We start from the raw sequence: 18459 nt of genomic DNA on the forward strand, positions 1-18459 counted from the left end.
TTGTAAAAAGTGGTGACGACCAGTCGTCAACAAAACGACCTCATTATGTAAACCAGCATATGAATAAAATAACAGAAGTCATTTTTTTTTTATCATTAATGGTCAGAAGTTGCAATGTAATAAATAACCCCCTTAAATTGTCACACACAATTAATTTGTGTGCTTTCACATGCCTAAAGTCAGAAGTTACCCCTTTCAAAACAAAGCTATATTATGCTGTAGAGGGGCCGTTTCTCACAATGGTAACACACAGCCTCTTGCTCGGAAAATTCCAATCGTGTCCATTGCCTTTAAGCAAGATAACCATTATTACTTCGTCTCTCGGATTTTTAAAAAAGTGTACCATGATGTGAATGCACATTTAAAATAACCCAGTTTACTTTATCGTAAAGGGAAGGAGTTCGCCCATTGTGTCTGGGATGACTGGCTACAGATTGCACTACATCACCATGGGAACCATAACATGTTGCTATGTAAATAAATGAGTCTTTATTCGAACATAGCTTACATAACTCGTTGAAAAGAAAGAAAATAATATAAGCGCTATGACACTCCCTTGAGTTTTGATAAAGTGCAATGAACAACAACGGTATGCGTGTTAGTATACAAATAGCACGAAATTCATTAATTCTTCAACATTTCATGGATTTCTCACTTGTTTTGTTGTCTGACGTTTTCTTCGAAACACTGAGAATGGATGAATCACTCTTTCTTATAGACAATAACACCACCAAGTCTAACCATCTTGTCACGACGGTTTGCCTAATGGCTATAACTAGTAGGCGTTTAGGCAGTCAATGAAAAGAAATAAATACAACTCATAATTCAATATTATTAGTATGACAACAATACTATGTTGGTCGTCACAGTATGCCTTTATAGTGCGCGCTTTTTAGGAAGCCAATACAAACAGTGTTTACATGTACGTAACTGATTCCATAGCAACCAAACCTCTTTGTTATGACGACCGGATCTATCAGTTTCAAGTTCAATGTATTTCAATACATTAGTCACGAGTTGTATTATTTATTTTACCGGTCGCATGTAGCAACATCATACATTTCGTGCGCAAACAGAATCGGTAACTTCCTGTTGAGTTAAATTTGTTTCCTGCTGTTTAGAATCGCTATACTCAAATACTTGTCCTGATTTCGTTTTGTTTTAAAGGCACTGGACACCTTTGGTAAATATTGTCAAAGACCAGTGTTCCACTTGGTGTATCTCAACATAACAAACCTGTGAAAATTCGGACTCAATTGGTCGTCGAAGTTGCGAGAGAGTAATGGAAGAAAAAGCACCATTGTCACACCATGCTTTCAGATAACTCGAATGCCAGACCTCTCAGCCGAGGTTCTTATAGTATTCAGTTCAAATATTAAAAAAGTGAGAAATTACTACTTTCTCAAAAACTACATTACGCCTGAATGTGGTACGTGTATCAAAGCGCCATGTATTTGTTTTTCAAGATGATCAACAGAGCTATGGTTTGAAATGAGATCCAACGATCGCACTCTCTCCAAGCAATATTGCGTAACATTGTTCTTTCATACATACATTCACAAGACACCATGACCCTCTGGGGTCTACGTCCAATCCGCGAAGGGCGAAACGTGCTTTCTTGAAGGACAGAGGTGTCAAGACGACTACAAAAGGAGACTCGTACACTAGAAAAGACCTTGAGTATTCAATGTTAGATAGCCACATCTATGTTTAACAATAGGATAACTTTCTAAGAAATGCTGCTGGAAGAGACTGCAGTTTCATAGTTTTAGAGCATGAGATAAAGCTTTTACGTTATCACCATAGGCCAAATTTCACAAAGCTGTTATATGATAAGCAGAAAATGCTGCTGTAAACTTCTTTGCTAAGCAAACAATAGTGAGCGGGCACCAGTTGCAACAATGTGAACATTATGGAATTTCGACTGGTAACCAGTTTCTGTTGATCTAGATTTGTCTGTGCTTAGCAAGTTTGTATGCTTGCATACAAGCTTTAAGATGAAATTGTGACCTGGTGTGGCAGAAGATCCCCCAACCGCAACAATCCCTGGTCATTCTGCCCCCCCCCCCGTAAGGCAACATGTGTGCAAACTTCTTGTGATTAGGGCCTTAATCAACTTCTTTTAGCCCGTGGGGGCAGGGGGAGGAGACACAGTCACACACAGAATATCTGGGGAACAAATTTCAATTATAGACAACGGCATTCCTTCATCTATTTGACATACTGTCTGCTTGTATTTGTAATTGTTTATTGGCCAAATAAAGAATAAGAATAAGAATAATTGCGGACACCAAATCAAAACGTGTGGAACTACCGATGTGAATGGAGACACATTTAAACACGTATGCTTTTATTCGTGACATTATTGTTAATTTTGAGGGAGACATAACTCGTACAATGTCTATAGAGTTTCTGTGAAAAGAGCATTATGGCACAAATGCAAGGTATTTTTGACTAGGTTCACTGAAAACGGTGTCGTGTGTAATAGGGTTACCCAAGTTCCAACCCAACAAAATTTTCCAAAACCCTAACCTACCGTATTGTTCCGTTCCTATACCCCCAACCCGGAACCCCAACCATGGAGATGCCCCAACTTGTACATAGTGGGAGAGTCGACTGAATTGTAGGGGTGTCAGAATATACTCAGAATCGACTTCAATTTTTTTTTTTTTATTAAAAACTCATTTTTAGCACACAAATTTACTTGGTATCGAGCAATGGAGAGAGGTGTTGATAATAATAATAATAACTTTCGATTTATATAGCGCCTAATAACTAACACTTAATTCTCTAAGCGCTTTACATTAGTGCCCTGGTCATAGGGCCAATAACACCCCCTTTAATGTTTCTTTAATGTTTCTCAGCTCCCTTGGGAGTATACAACCTGGGCAACAGTTTATATCGCTCCAAAGGCTTTTTCATTCACAATATCAACCTCTACCCTCGCAGGTACCCATTTATTTCCCTGGGTGAAGAGAAGCAATTATAGTAAAGTATCTTGCTCAAGGACACAAGTGTCACGACCGGGATTCGAACCCACACTCCGGTGAAAACGCACCAGAACTTGAATTCGATGCTCTCAACCACTCGGCCATGACACTCTGATAGTATAGTTAAACATTGCGAGAAACGGCTCCCTCTGAAGTAACGTACTCTCTAAATGCAAAAGAGTGAAAAAGCACTCTTTGAAGAGCCATATGAGGGACAACTCTTATTAGGGTGGTCTTCCACTCTTTTAGATTGAAGTTTGCATCTGTTGGAGTGATTTTTCACTCTGTCCTGGAGTGAAACCCCGCTAAAAGAGTGAAATAACCACCATTCTTTTTAAAGAGCCATATGAGAGACAACTCAAAATGTAAAGAGTGGTGTTTTTCACTCTTTTACATTTAGAGAGTAGTTTTGAGAAAGGGGTAGGTTCCCGCTTAAATTATATTTCTCTTGCAACTTCCATGACCAATTTTCACGGATTTGTTATTTTACGTACATGTTGGGATACACCAAGTGAGAATACTGGTCTTTGGCAATTACCAAAGGTGTCTACTGCCTTTAAAGCAATGCAACCCAAAAGTGCCCTAATATGGGTAAGGTACCTAATGCTTACCACGTACTTAATATTGCTTTGTCACAGATTTATTTGCTAATATAATAACAGATTAATAATACGCCAAAGTGTCAAAAGACCGTCCTTGAGAAATTTTACTTGCCCATTGTCAACGAGCGGAAGCCGTCGAGGACTTTATCTGACAAAGTGCGGATAAAAATTATTGACTTTCGGTTCGTCAGGAAGTCTGATCGTATTAATGGGTTTTTATTGTGTGCACTTCTCTAAAAAGACGACGGTCATGTTTTTCTAGAAGTTTCTTAATCTCTCAAAATGTACGACTGTGCCCCTCAATAATTGTATAAACGTGTTTTTCTAGAAGTTTCTTAACTATGAAAATTGCTGACAATACAGTTATCCTAAATGACATAATCTCATAGATCATGAACACCAGGGCCCAAATTCATAAAGCTGCTCAAAGGCACTGGGCACCTTTGGTAATTGTCAAATACCTTTAATTGGTGTGTCTCAACATGCACCAAAAAAAAAACCTAGGCAAATTTTAACTCAACTGGTCGGCAAAGTTGCGAGATAATAATGGAAGAAAAAAACACCACTTTCGCACAAGTTGTGTGTTTTCAGATGCCTTGAATTCGAGACCTCAGCTGAGGTCTCGAATTCAATTCAAATATTTTAGTGAGAATACTTCTTTCTCAAAAATATACGTTACTTCAGAGGGAGCCGTTTGTATGAAGTAAAATAATATCATACACTGAACATTGGGTTGGGTGACTCAAAATCATAACCAATGTGAAAGTTAACTTTGTATAATTGTTCTTCATTTCTAGTACCATTGGTATAATTATTTGTTTCCTTCAATTATAACATCTTTTTATGGGTTCTGCCAGTAGACTTACATAAATTATGGCTCCTCCAACCCAATAAAAATATGATGTAAAAACAATGACTTCACTGAATGCACAATCATACTTCTTGAGGTGTATGGGTACGTATAGTATTGCACCACTGTTGGGTTTGAGCGTCTAAAGAAAAACTTACCCAAACTACAGTTTCATAGTGCTGCATCCACCATACCTCAATATTATGGTTTTTGCTTTTCTTTTGAAAAAAAACCCAAAACAAACAAAAACACACACACTGTAGGCCCTACTGGTCGGAAACTCTTTTCAGAGCTAGCACTCATACCAACATGAGGTTTACACAATGTTGTACCGGAAGCTCACTAATCAATAGTCATAAATACTTCTTAATATTAATAAATAAATATAGGCACTGGATAATAAAAGTATGGTGCAATCGTACCTTTAAACTTCGTGGTGAATAAAGGTCTCACTTAAAAAAAGATATTAAGTAAACAGTGCACTGATTGATTCACACACCATTTATTTATTTATTCATCTTTTTATCCTGTTAAAAAACATTGTTTTATCTCGTCTCGTGACGTTCGTAAATAGTCATCGCAATGATTCATGCAAAAAATAATCTTCGAAAGACACGAAAAAATGGTTTGTGCTCGAGAGCTGTAAATTTACTTCGTTAAACCATGGAGGTAGTGCGGATAAGAATTGTTTGACTTTCGGTTCGTCAGGAAGTCTGATCATAATAATGTTTTTTTGTATTGTGTGCACTTCTCTAGAAAGACCACGGTCATGTTTTTCTCGAAGTTTCTTAATCTCTTAAAATGTACGACTGTGCCCCTCAATAATTGTATAAACGTGTTTTTCTAGAATTTTCTTAACTAGGAAAATTGCTGACAATACAGTTATCCTAAATGACATAATCTCATATAGATCATGAACACCATGCATGGCCCAAATTCATAGAGCTGCTCAAAGGCACTGGGCACCGTTGGTAATTGTCAAATACCTTTAATTGGTGTATCTCAACATGCACAAAACAAAACCTAGGCAAATTTTAACTCAATTGGTCGGCAAAGTTGCGAGATAATAATGGAAGAAAAGGCACAATTTTCGCACAAGTTGTGTGTTTTCAGATGCCTTGAATTCGAGACCTCAGCTGAGGTCTCGAATTCAATTCAAATATTTTAGTGAGAATACTTCTTTCTCAAAAATATACGTTACTTCAGAGGGTCATACAATGAATATTGGGTTTGGGTGACTCAAAATCATAACCAATGTGAAAGCTAACTTTGTATAGTCCTCATTTTTAGTACCGTGGTAATTGTTTCCTACAATTACAAAAACTTTTGTTGAGTGTTCTGCCAGTATAGCCTTTACTAGGCCTACATACATTATGGCTCCCCCATCCCGGAAAAAGATTATGCAAATTGCAAAAGCAAAAACTGGACTTTACTGAATGCACTGAACTGAGGTATGACTTTTTGAGGTATGTGGGGACGTTATAGTATTGCACCACTGTTTGGTTTAAGTGTATTCAGAAAAAAATTACCCAAACTAGACTCATAATGCTGTGTCCACCATACCTCAAAATGGCTCATTATGCTTTTCTTTTTTGAAAAAAAAAAGAAAAACCCACCAAAAGCTAGCACTCGTACCAAAAGAGGCTTACACATTGTTGTACCCGGAAGCTCACTAGTCAATTAGTCAAAAATACTTCTTAAAATTAATAAATAAATATAGGCACTGGATAATAAAAGTGTGGTGCAATCGTACATTTGAACTTCGTGGTGAATAAGGGTGACTCAAATCAAAGGAGATAAGTAAGCACATGATACACTGATTTCTTCACACACCATTTATTTATTTATTTATCTTTTTATCCTGTAAACAAACATTGTTTTATCTCGTCTCGTGACGCTCCTAAATAGTCATCGCAATGATTCATGCAAAAAGTAACCTTTAAAAGACACCAAAAATGGTTTGTCAGGATAATTATTTCGTCAGCGAAAACTCAATATTATTTAATTCGTCATAAGCCATGGATGTAGAAATGCTCAATGATTACACTGTACAGCACGGAGACATTTACAATTTCCTGAAAAGGTGCACTTCACCAAGAAGATGTTTTGGTGCCCTTGCCCTTTTTCAAAAACGAAGCAATATACAAGCTTGGTTGGTACACACCATTTATAAATTCAGCACCCCAACAAATCAGGTAAACTAGGCACAATGTTACAAACTTCTACACACAAAACGGCATTAAAAAAGCACATAGACAGCATTATTTGCGGTTCTCAAACACCAGTATTAAACTTTGTGTGACCCAACAAACCGACTGTGAAGGGCTCAGTCGGTTCTGTTGGTGCTTGATGTTGTTTTAAAAATCATCTCGGTTTTAAATTAGAACTGTAAATGACGCAATTATACAGGGTTCTAATGCAAATAGTTTATGCCTTGCCCTGGATGTCTGCAAATCATCCTATCAAAATAGATTTAATAAGTAGATTATAAAAGTTTTTTTTTTTTTTTTTACGCGGTTTTGTGCGGCAAGTCAATGTGCAATGCTTGTTGATATACGAAAGGCGCTTCTCGCTGAACTTGAACATTCAGTACTCGTTGTGGAAAGGTACGGGAATCTAAAAATAGACATGACATCATCCCCGGTATGACATCATCCCCGGTATGCACGTGCGGTGAACTTTTACACGATGCTGCAATCTTGGTACTGTTCCCAACCATGCATGCCGATAGCTAATGTACAAAAAAGGAACCAGACTGTTTTTGCCCTCGGTTTGGTCACATTGGTTTGAGTGTGGATGCAACAATGGCAACACCGAAGTGGGAGTAGGTTTTTTTTTTTTATAACATGATCCTTTTAAATGATGTAAATGGAATTGGACTATCGTATGGAAGGATGGGGGGTAGTTTCCTAATTTTGAGAGAGTAATGGAAGTATAGGTGGTTTTACTGAGAAATCTAACAAAATGCTTCTCCAGCGGTTCAAAACGGCCACAGTGACTAGTTAACAGGGCTCCTCACTGAGTTAAGAAAGTTTGAAGAATGGTCAAAGTAGATGCCTTAAGATCAGGGATAATAAAGTAATTTGTAAACCTCAACCATCTAAGGCATCAGACATGCACACAAACTCAATGTCATTTGTTGAATATTTCTTCAAAGTGTACAAGCTTACAATTTTCAAATAAGGGAACAAAAGGATAGCGACGAGTCCTTAAACTGCCGTTTAAAACCGGCATGGTCGTGGCCGTGCGATAAAGACCCGAACCGAAGGCGAGGGCCTTTATCGCTCGGCCACTACCCTTCAAGGTTTTAAACGGCAGTTTACAAACGAGTCCCTACTCTTTTATTGCTATTCATAAATGCCTTTTTGGTTAAAAGGCGCAATAAAGTATGAAACTCTGTCAAACTTGAGCTCTGGACGTGTGTTGCATTTTTATGACTGTGACAATTTTCGGATATGCATTCGTGCGCGTAGTAGTATGCATCTAAACGTATCCGAAAACAACCGGTTGTAAACCGCTCCAGCTGGTCATTATCAACCGTTTAAACACCCCCACGCGACCCGCTCTCCGCCAATAGAAACAGCAAAACTGTTTGAGGTATTTATAAATACGATTTCAGAGCTGCATTTCTCTAAAGGAGCCACAATTTCTCAATCTTATGCACTAACATCCTCAAACTGATTTACATCATTGTGTCTTGTTGTATCGAGGTGTGTCAGTCGTCCCCAACTGACCTCCATTGACGTCAATGAATAACGTCACTGATTGACGTCAGAACTTATAGTTTCCCACCAGCCGATATGAAGACCAATGACAACTTAATGTTTTTGGAAGTTCTCTAAAAATAAACCATTGGTGTCAAGTTTTAAGAATAAATGTTCCGTGGGTGGCTGAGAGAGTTTTAAGGTTGGTCTATGCTCGGTACATTTCATTAACCTCATTGTTTGATTGGAGATGTTCATGTTTTAATTTTAAAAAAACTTATTGTGTCCCGGTGTTTCAGTTGACCCAAACTTAACTGAACTGACGTCACTGATTGACATCACTACCACCTGGTGATGGGGACCAATTACAACACTTTTCTTCTGTATAAGTTCTCTTAAAAACACCGGACTCTTTTGGTAATTGTCAAAACCAGTCTTCTCACTTAGTGCATCTCAAATAACAAATCTGTGAAAATAGGGGTTAAATTATTGATCATCGAAGTTGCAAGAAAAAAACGGAGAAGAAATAAAAAACACCCTTGGTGTATCTCACACGAAGTTGTGTGCTTTCAGATGCTTGATTTCAAGCACTCAAATTCTAAAATTGAGGTCTCGAAATCGAATTCGTGGAAAATTACTACTTTCTCGAAAGCTTCATTACTTCAGAGGGAGCCGTTTCTCACAATGTTTGATACTATCAACCTCTCCCCATTACTCGTAATCAAGTAAGGTTTTATGCTAATAATTATTTTGAGTATTTAACAATAGTGCCCACTGCTTTTAAAGGCACATGACACGTTTGGTTATTTTCAAAGACCAGTATTCTCACTCGGTGCATCTCAACATTCATGCATATAATAACCAAATCTGTGAAACTGTGTACAGTATATTATAATTATTGGTCATCGACGTTGCAAGAAAATAATGAATAAAAAAACACTCTTGTTGTACATAGTGTGCTTTCATCAGATGCCTGAGAAAGTCAGAGGGAGTCGTTTCGTACAATGTTTTTATCTATCAACAGCTCTCAGTTGCTCGTTATACTAAGGGAAGTTCTTTTACTAGTTATTTATTTTAAGTATTTCCCAAACATTCACAGTGCCTTTAAAAGAAACAACCGCTACAATTTAAGGAACAAGAAAGAACAAGTTATTCGCGGGAGAAAGTAACTTGCGGAATGTTCCACGCCCAACGAACATGGACAGACCTGAATCCGGTTGGTTACCCCATTACCTCCATGGTTACCCTTATTGTTTGATAAAACAGTTTTTACACTATAGTATTCTGGTGCACCGATCCATGGGTGTCAGTTGACCTTAACTGACCTCGATTGACGTCAGTGCTTGACGTCACAACTTACAGTTACACACCCGGCATTTTGTCAAAAGTGCACGAAAGCGTGAAGGTGGAGTAGAAGTTGTAAAGCATAATATTTTTGTTGCTATTTTTATAGACTTGTGGACAAGTCGTTAACTCATGTCGAAATCGGGGAGCCATCAGTTCGCGCGAGAGCAGTGATCTCACGAGACCACTATCTCAGCGCGTGGGGCCGATTTCGCGCGAGAGCAGTGATCTCGCGAGACCACTATCTCAGCGCGTGGGGCCGATTTAACGACTTGTCCACAAGTCTACTATTCTTAGGGAGAAGCACTCGACTGGCATTGTGACTCTCAAAGAGGTGTTTAATTTTAATTAATTCCTTTATTTACACAGGGTGAGCCAAATCAGTAAAAAGAAACTGGTTTCCATTTGGGCCCTGCATAATTACATAGTTAAAGACTCTGGACACTATTGGTAATTGTCAAAAAAAACCAGTCTTCTCACTTGGTGTATCTCAACATATGCATAAAATAACAAACTTTTGAAAGTTTTAACTCAATTAGTCGTCAGAGTTGCGAGATAATAATGAAAAAAACCTTTGTCACACGAATTTGTGATTTCAGATGCTTGATTTCGAGACCTCAAAATCTAATTCTGGGGTCTGATCGAAATCAAAACCGTGGAAAATTACTTCTTTCTCGAAAACTACGTTACTTGAGAGGTAGCCGTTTCTCACAATGTTTTTTACTATCATCCTCTCCCGCACTCGTAACCAAGTAGGGTTTTATGTTAATGATTATTTTAAATAATTACCAATAATGTCCTCTGGCTTTATAGGGGACTATAGGACAACAGCTTGGAAAAGCTCACAATCTCCCTTTTAAAAATGTCAGATCTTCCAGCCAAGGGTGACTCTTTGAACTTCCACCAGGCTGGGGAATAAACACCAGGCTGGCAACATCAAATCTTTCTCATACAAAAAAAAACATTTAAAGGCAGTGGACACTATTGGTAATTTTCAAAGACTAGCCTTCACAGTTAGTGTATCTCAACAAATGCATAAAATAACTATTCTGTGAAAATTTGAGCTCAATCGGTCATGAAAGACGAAAACACCCTTGTCACACGAAGTTGTGTGCATTTAGATGGTTGATTTCGAGACCTCAAGTTCTAAATCTGAAGTCTCGAAATCAAACTTGTGGAAAATTACTTCTTTCTCGAAAACTATGGCACTTCAGAGGGAGCCGTTTCTCACAATGTTTTATACCATCAACCTCTCCCCATTGCTCGTCACCAAGGAAGGTTTTATGCTAATAATTATTTTGAGTAATTACCAATAGTGTCCACTGCCTTTAAAATCTTTGATTATGAGTAAGTTGCACAAATCAAGAAGTTGCACTTCTCAGTAAGCTATTATTATGAGCTGGTCTCATATCACGTCCTGCAAACTCCACGATACTGGGCCCAGCACCAAAAAATGTGCTCACCAAAAATTGTTTGGCAAAAAAAAAAAAGAGTACCAGCCAAAATTACACTAAGTTTACATCGTTGCAAAAAAATGGTGCCCCACTGAACTTTTGTTTTGCAAAGAAATTTTTCAAGTAGAATTTTCTGCTAAACAGCTTTATGAAATTGGGCCTTAGGTCGAATCCGAATTGCCGTCTACAGCTACGGCTACGGCTGTTGCTAAGGGTGTTGCTAAGGACGTCCTATACCTCAACGCACGATGACGCGGAAATCTAGCCGTAGCCGTAGCTGTAGACGCTAATTTGGACACGGTCTTATATACTGTCAGCAAATCAAGGTTACACTAACTTTCTAGAAAAGTAGATGAACTAACACCTCTAGAGGTTCATTCGTTTTCAGGACGTCTAGTTGTATTATACCCCGTTCCCATGGCAATACCATTTGTTGTTTCAAACAATTGCCGTCAATGTTCACAATAGTATTTTTGTTATCACAAAAGGTGCATGTGATTGTGGTTTGCATTGTGTAAACCAAGGCTGAAATGGGTGTGTTCACACCGTACTCAGGAGCCAGGACCAGAATTCGATGACGTCACACCATTCGTAGAAATGTATCTCCGTAGCCTGTTGATTGCATGGGCTTGCTTTGAGTTGAGTCACGACTACATATTGACTAGTCTTGATTCGCGACGTTCATTTTGTCAACGTAGTCGCGCGGCTATAGTGCAACACGAATTACTGGAGAAGAGGAAATCCACCAGGTGTAGCATACCATAATAATATCAAATTCAGAGACACACATGAGAGCAATTTAGCAAGGGTCCCTTGCTAAATTGTAGAATGGTTGTAAAATGGACCTACGGTGTGAAAGAACAACAATATTTAGAGTGTCCCGGGTCCCTTGTAAAATCTTGTCCAACATTGTTACATTTTGTCGGAGGTCCGGACCTACGACTAAAGCCCCTTATTTGCCCCTTGCCCTATTGCCCTGCCTTTAAAGGCACGTTTGGTAATAATTGTCAAAGCCAGGTATTCTCACTAGGTGTATCCATTGTGTATCGCAAGGTGTATCCCAACATTATTATGCATAATATAACAAACCTGTGAAAATTTGGACTCGATTGGTCTTCAAAGTTGCAAGAGAATAACGAACGAAAAATATTACCCTTGTTGCAATTTGTGTGCTTTCGATGCAAATCTTTATCAGTTTAATATTTTCAGAGATTTGTTGTTTTATGCATATAATAAATCATGGAATACACCATGGAAAAACCAAGTGAGAATGCTGCAGTCTTTGCGGTCCGAACGTGTCCAGTGCCTCTAAAGACACTGGATACTATTGGTAATTGCCAAAGACCAGTCTTCTCACTTGGTGTATCTCAACATATGCATAAAATAACAAACTTGTGAAATTTGAACTCATGGTCGTCAAAGTTGCCAGATAATAATGGAAGAAAAAATACCATTGTCACACGAAGTTGTGTGCTTTCAGATGCTTGATTTCGAGACGTCAAAGTCTAGTTCTGAGGTCTCGAAATCAAATTCGTCGCAAAATTCTCGAAAATCTATGTATAATAATATCAGTCTCAGATTGTCTGAGTTTTATCATTGCAAGTTCCTGTAATGTTTATGTAATTCAGCTTTTGGCTGCAGATGTAGCGCCCTCTATCGATAACTATACAACAACAAGAAGCGTCGCGGATCAAGGCTAGCTAATAGGCATGTTTCCAAGACCGAAAATGTACCCAGCTACGCGCATTGGCCACACATGTTACCCTCGTGGGCAAAAAGGTACATGTTCAACCCCCCTTGTGGTGTGCTCGTGACTATGATTTGTGTGGAATGCTGACGACAGAGTAGTACCAGCGCAGCTAGCTAGTCATACACCAATAAATGATTGTTAAGTACGGACGTGCTGGAGCTATCTCTAACATTACAACACAAAATCAAAGCACTGGGATTGAATTTCGTTGACGTGAACCATATTAACAGATGTTTTGACAGTGGTTTTTAAATTTTTAAGTGAAGGTTTTTTCAAAGCGAGTGAGTGGGGGGCTAGCTTACCTGTGTGGTGTCACCAGTGTGGGCAACAGGCAACTGTGGAAGTCCTGAGATTGTTAACTCAACACAAGCGAAAAACTTTCGGGAAAGTGTTGAACTTTCTTCAGTTGAGTGTGGTTAACCATGGAGGAATACAGCTTCCACATGTACGTGTTTGTGCTTCTTGTGTGTTTACTTTATCTGGCGGCTGCCGCTCAGGGGCAGGTTGGGGAAGACTGCAAGGGACACAACAAGTTTACGGAGTGCGGCTGTCATCAGTATGGTGTGAGCGTGCATAGAGATGATAAGTTGGCGTATGAAGAGGGAGGAATAGTGGTTCACACGAGGACCGATCTCGCGTGGAATAGTAAGAAACCGTAAGTAATTCGATTTTTTTTCTCAGGCTTTTGAGAAAACTGTCTGACAGGGCCAAAACATGAGCGAAGTATTAACACGTCCCTCAGGTTACCACAACAAGTCAATTCGATTACATTTCAATTCAATCAACTTTTATTTCTATATTAAATTTGGGAAAAACGGAGAATGAAAAAAAAAAAAAACAGTCAGTGCAATTATTTAAAAGTCAATATACATTCATGAACAGGTCAATAAAATAATTAATGAAAATGAAATGAACAAAAGTAATAATATATAATGTCATGAATCCGGAGCAACTCTATAAATATCGTCCGCTTCCTTTCTGAAAACTAAATGATATTATTTTTATTTTTCAGCAAAACAAAGTCAATTATACATTTAAATATCCTAGAGGATTTTGTTTTTTGTTTTTGTTTTTAAATCCAAGCTTTAAAACCCTCTCCTCCTCCCTTTGTTTTTAAAAAGTCAGGACGTTAAACTAAAGGTCATGTTCCCCTTAAAGGGTGTTTTTTGTAAGACAAAAAACACAATGTCCACATATTTACACTAAACTTACACAGTTTGAAGATAATGATAGTAGAAAGCTTCCCTGAAATTATTACGTGCTGAGGTGCTGCAGTTTTTGGGAAATGAGTAAAACAATGGCATGAAAATAATTTTCGTCTCATGAGACGAAAAATATTTTTAGCATTTACAAACGTATTTTCATGACATTTGTTTTACTAATTTCTCAAAAAATTACAGCACCTCATTAATATTTGAAGGGAAGCTTTCCACTATCATTATCTTCAAACCCTGTAAGTTTAATGTAAATCTTTGGACACTTTGAAAAAGTACCAAAATCCTTTAACCATGGTTTAACATGGTTTAACAATGGAGCTATCATCCTTCACAGTTTAAACCAACGGCATGTGCTCTATCGCAACAAAATTATGCCATCGAATTAAATTTGTCCATTACGTAGTCTAACATCGATGTGATTGGCTACAACACGACACACCTACAATTCCATTGACGTAGTCTGAGGCCGTGTCCGAAACGGCGACTTCGGCTACAGCTACGGCTAGATCGCGCGCGTCTGCCTATTCTTCAACACTGGTAGACGCGCTGATCTAGACGTAGCTGTAGCCGAAGTCGTCGTTTCGGACACAGCCTAACATCGATGTGATTGGCTACAACACGACACACCTACAATTCCTTTGACGTCACAGATTTTATGAATGGCAAGTCAACAATGGGTACACGAATGGAAAGAATGTGGGTGGATAACCATTCAAGTAGCCAAGGCCGTTGGTTCTTTTATTATCGGCAAAACCGGGCTGTAGGGCTATACAGACATGCCGTTCAAATGATAAACATAAATACTACAAGCCAGTACATGTATATCACTTGCGCTGTACCAACTATGTGTGTTTTCTTTTTAAATCTATATTTTTTTCGCATTATATTCATACAAGGCAGTGATAGCACTTGCTATGTAGCTGATGTTTTTTTTGTTTTTTTTGGTTTAATTTCCAATAATTACGTATGTTTTTTTTTAACTAAATAAATTAAAATCCTTAAAAAAAAACATCCACCATGCTTTGGTGACCATGCGCTTATGGTGGAAAAATCCACCACGCTTATGTTGGATTTAGAAGGGAAAACAAAAAAGGAAAAACAGATAATAAACTGTGCGACACTTTCATGAAATATTTATTTTTCCCTCAATCCCATGAAATTTTTCTTCGCAAAACTTTTTTACGAGCCTTTTAAAAAAACATGCATGTCGTGACCTTTTATTTGGGCTGAGCATGATGCAACGATGCACTCAAAGTGCAGCCACTGTGTGTGAAACGTCAAGGCTTAATATCTGTCACCGCTGACTCCAAGAAATTCCACCCCCCCCCCCCCCCCCCCACACCACCGCCCAAACGTTTCAACGAATTATATTACGCAATCAACGCCTTTGCGAAATCAACAAGTTGCAAAATCAACAAAGCGCGCGATAAAAAAAATGCAACAGTCAACAAACACTACTCAAAGCGCCTATAGTCAAAATATGACCTATGCTCCGCTCTAAAGGCTGAGTGGCCACTATTGGTAATTTACTCAAAACATTTATTAGCATAAAACCTTTGGTGACGAGTAATGGGGAGAGGTTGATAGTATAAAACATTGTGAGAAACAGCTCCCTCTGAAGTATCGTAGTTTTCGAGGAAGAAGTAATTTTCAACGAATTTGATTTCGAGACCTCAGATTTAGAATTTGAGGTCTCGTAATCAAGCTACTGCAAGCACACAACTTCGTGTGTGTGTGTGACAAGGGTGATTTTTCTTTCATGGTTATCTCGCAACTTTGAAGCTCAAATTTTCACAGGTTTGTTATTTTAACCTTCAAGTGAGAACACTGGTCTGTGACAATTACCAACAGTGTTCAGTGTATTTATGTGTACATTTGGTTTGCGGTATTAATACCGTGCGTGTACTATTTGCCAAATTATTAATTGGTACTTCACAATACAATGCCTCAAATACAAGCTACAAGTATTCACTATAAATAGAGCAAGCTGACAAAACGTAAAACACCACCAAACTCGATGAAAATTTCATAAATTGACAAGAATAAATTAAAATTCTTAGGTTTCAAATTGTGTTTTTTGTTTGTTTCTTCTTCCTAGATATTACTTCTGTCTGACATGCATGGAATGCGGAGACGGGATCCTAAAAGAGCATAGGTGCACACAAAAATCGGACACCGTTTGCAGTACAAACAAGTGCACCGACGAAACATGGACGTACAACTTCAACTTAAAAGCATGCCATCCACCTCAAACAACAACGCCACCAACGACAGTCAGGAGCAAAATCGTGACGCAGAAAGACACGATGTCTGTGACGTCAGAACCGATTAGACGTAAGTTTGCAAAATACTTGCACATTAATTCAGAGCCATGGGTTTGTTCGCATAACTGTACAAAACCAGCAAATAAATGATGTCATGATGACGTTGATCGAAATGTTGGGAAAAGCAAACACATCAACAGTGTCACTTCTCAGAACCAACACTCACACAAAAGAGATTTATAATTGGTTGAACGAACCCGCAAGTTTACTATTTATTTATAGTTTCTTCTATTACTACACCCACGCCACACGAGGCTTCAAATTATTATAACATTATCTCACTTGAAAACACATCTATCAAAACACAGTTAAAAAATAAAAACCCACATGACGTTGGAGAGATTCGAAAAGGCCATTGAGTGACGACATCAAACATTGTGCCGAAATAAGACCGCTTTACACTGGGGGTGGGGGGGGGGGGGTTGGCATTGAGGCCGAGCGGGACTCGAACCCACAGTCCGGAGCAAGACACTTCGCCGAATTGTCCTTCGGATGAGCCGAGGTCTTTTGGAGGATTCTGCGTGGCTGATGATGCAGAGAAACCACCTAGATCTCAGACTTGAAATCAAGTCTAAGCAGTAACGCCTCGTACTTTTGTTCCTCTAATTTTGCAGCTAATATGTCCTAACTAAATACTTGATTTCAAGTCTAACACCACATGTACGTTTGTTCCTTCCCTTTTGTAGACTTGATTTCAAGTCTTAGATCGCGGTTATTATTCTGCATCTCAGCCACGAAAACACCCCACATTATTAGCTATTACGCGCCCTATAAACTCGCAATCGTAGGCTAAATTGCGGAGGTTGATACAAGGAGCTGTTTGTAGCGGCCATCAGGACGACTAAAAGCCTCGATCAAAGACTTGCAACCCAAGTCCACACTGTAAAAAACATCCCTAAAATTAACGGCATTTTACCTGGCAGCTAGGGTGCCAGGTAAAAGTGCCGTAAATTTCACAGAGGAAGTTTTGTAAATTCTGCCTTGAAGGGGTAGTTTTGGAAATTAACGGCACTTTACCTGGCACCCTAGCTGCCAGGTAAAGTGCCGTAAATTTTACTGATAATTTTTACAGTGTATCTCTTTGGCAGATTATAACTCATCGATTTTTACGTTGATTCCTTTTTAGGTTCAAAGGTCACAGATGACAAACCGGATGGACAGATGAACAGTATCATTCTGGTTGGCATTGTTTGTGGAGTCGCTGTATTGTGCGTCTTGGTTGTCGTCATTATGGCGATGTTCGTCTGCCGAATTAAACGCCAATATGCTGGCTTGCTATCTGGAACCCCGTCGTCTTCCAATAACTCGTCTAGGGAGTCGGTTGCCCCTTCACACGTCTAGTGCTAGTCTTGATTCGAGACGCTAGTTTTTTTTTTTTTTTTTAGTCGTCACCGGTAGAGGGCGCAATATTGACTGGCTCAGACAGACTTGCCAAGTCTGCTTTGTTCATTCTAAAAATAATAGATATCTAAAACTGAAACAACTGGTCTTGTGGTGACATAGTTTTAATATTGGGGCTGGTTAGCCTTTAGTGGCATATAACATATAATACCGGGTTGGTTTCATTCTAAAATAGAAAAAAAAGAAAAAAATTCAACAACTGGTTTGTGTCACTAAAGTCTAGACTTTAGTGGCATATAACATATAATACCGGGTTGTTTTCATTCTAAAATAGAAAAAGAAAGAAAAAAATTAAACAACTGGTTTGTGTCACTAAAGTCTAGACTTTAGTGGCATATAACATATAATACCGGGTTGTTTTCATTCTAAAATAGAAAAAAAAGAAAAAAATTAAACAACTGGTTTGTGTAACTAAAGTCTAGACTTTAGTGGTATATAACATATAATACCGGGTTGTTTTCATTCTAAAATAGAAAAAAAAGAAAAAAATTAAACAACTGGTTTGTGTCACTAAAGTCTAGACTTTAGTGGCATATAACATATAATACCGGGTTGTTTTCATTCTAAAATAGAAAAAAAAAAGAAAAAAATTAAACAACTGGTTTGTGTCACTAAAGTCTAGACTTTAGTGGCATATAACATATAATACCGGGTTGTTTTCATTCTAAAATAGAAAAAAAAAAAAAAAATTAAACAACTGGTTTGTGTAACTAAAGTCTAGACTTTAGTGGTATATAACATATAATACCGGGTTGTTTTCATTCTAAAATAGAAAAAAAAGAAAAAAATTAAACAACTGGTTTGTGTCACTAAAGTCTAGACT

The 18459-nt window shown here is 38.3% G+C and overlaps 1 protein-coding gene across 1 annotated transcript; it reads left to right on the forward strand.

Annotated features, from left to right (window-relative positions):
* The first annotated feature begins 12694 nt into the window (after nucleotides 1-12694).
* Nucleotides 12695-17576, forward strand: LOC117305392. Its single transcript, XM_033790262.1, has 3 exons — nucleotides 12695-13349; nucleotides 16010-16245; nucleotides 17362-17576. The coding sequence occupies exons 1-3, from the start codon at nucleotides 13117-13119 to the stop codon at nucleotides 17574-17576; spliced, it is 684 nt and encodes a 227-aa protein (XP_033646153.1). The 5' UTR covers nucleotides 12695-13116.
* The last annotated feature ends 883 nt before the right edge of the window (nucleotides 17577-18459 follow it).

The sequence above is a fragment of the Asterias rubens genome, chromosome 22 (genome assembly GCF_902459465.1).
Source record: "Asterias rubens chromosome 22, eAstRub1.3, whole genome shotgun sequence".
In the NCBI taxonomy this organism is placed as follows: Eukaryota; Metazoa; Echinodermata; class Asteroidea; order Forcipulatida; family Asteriidae; genus Asterias; species Asterias rubens.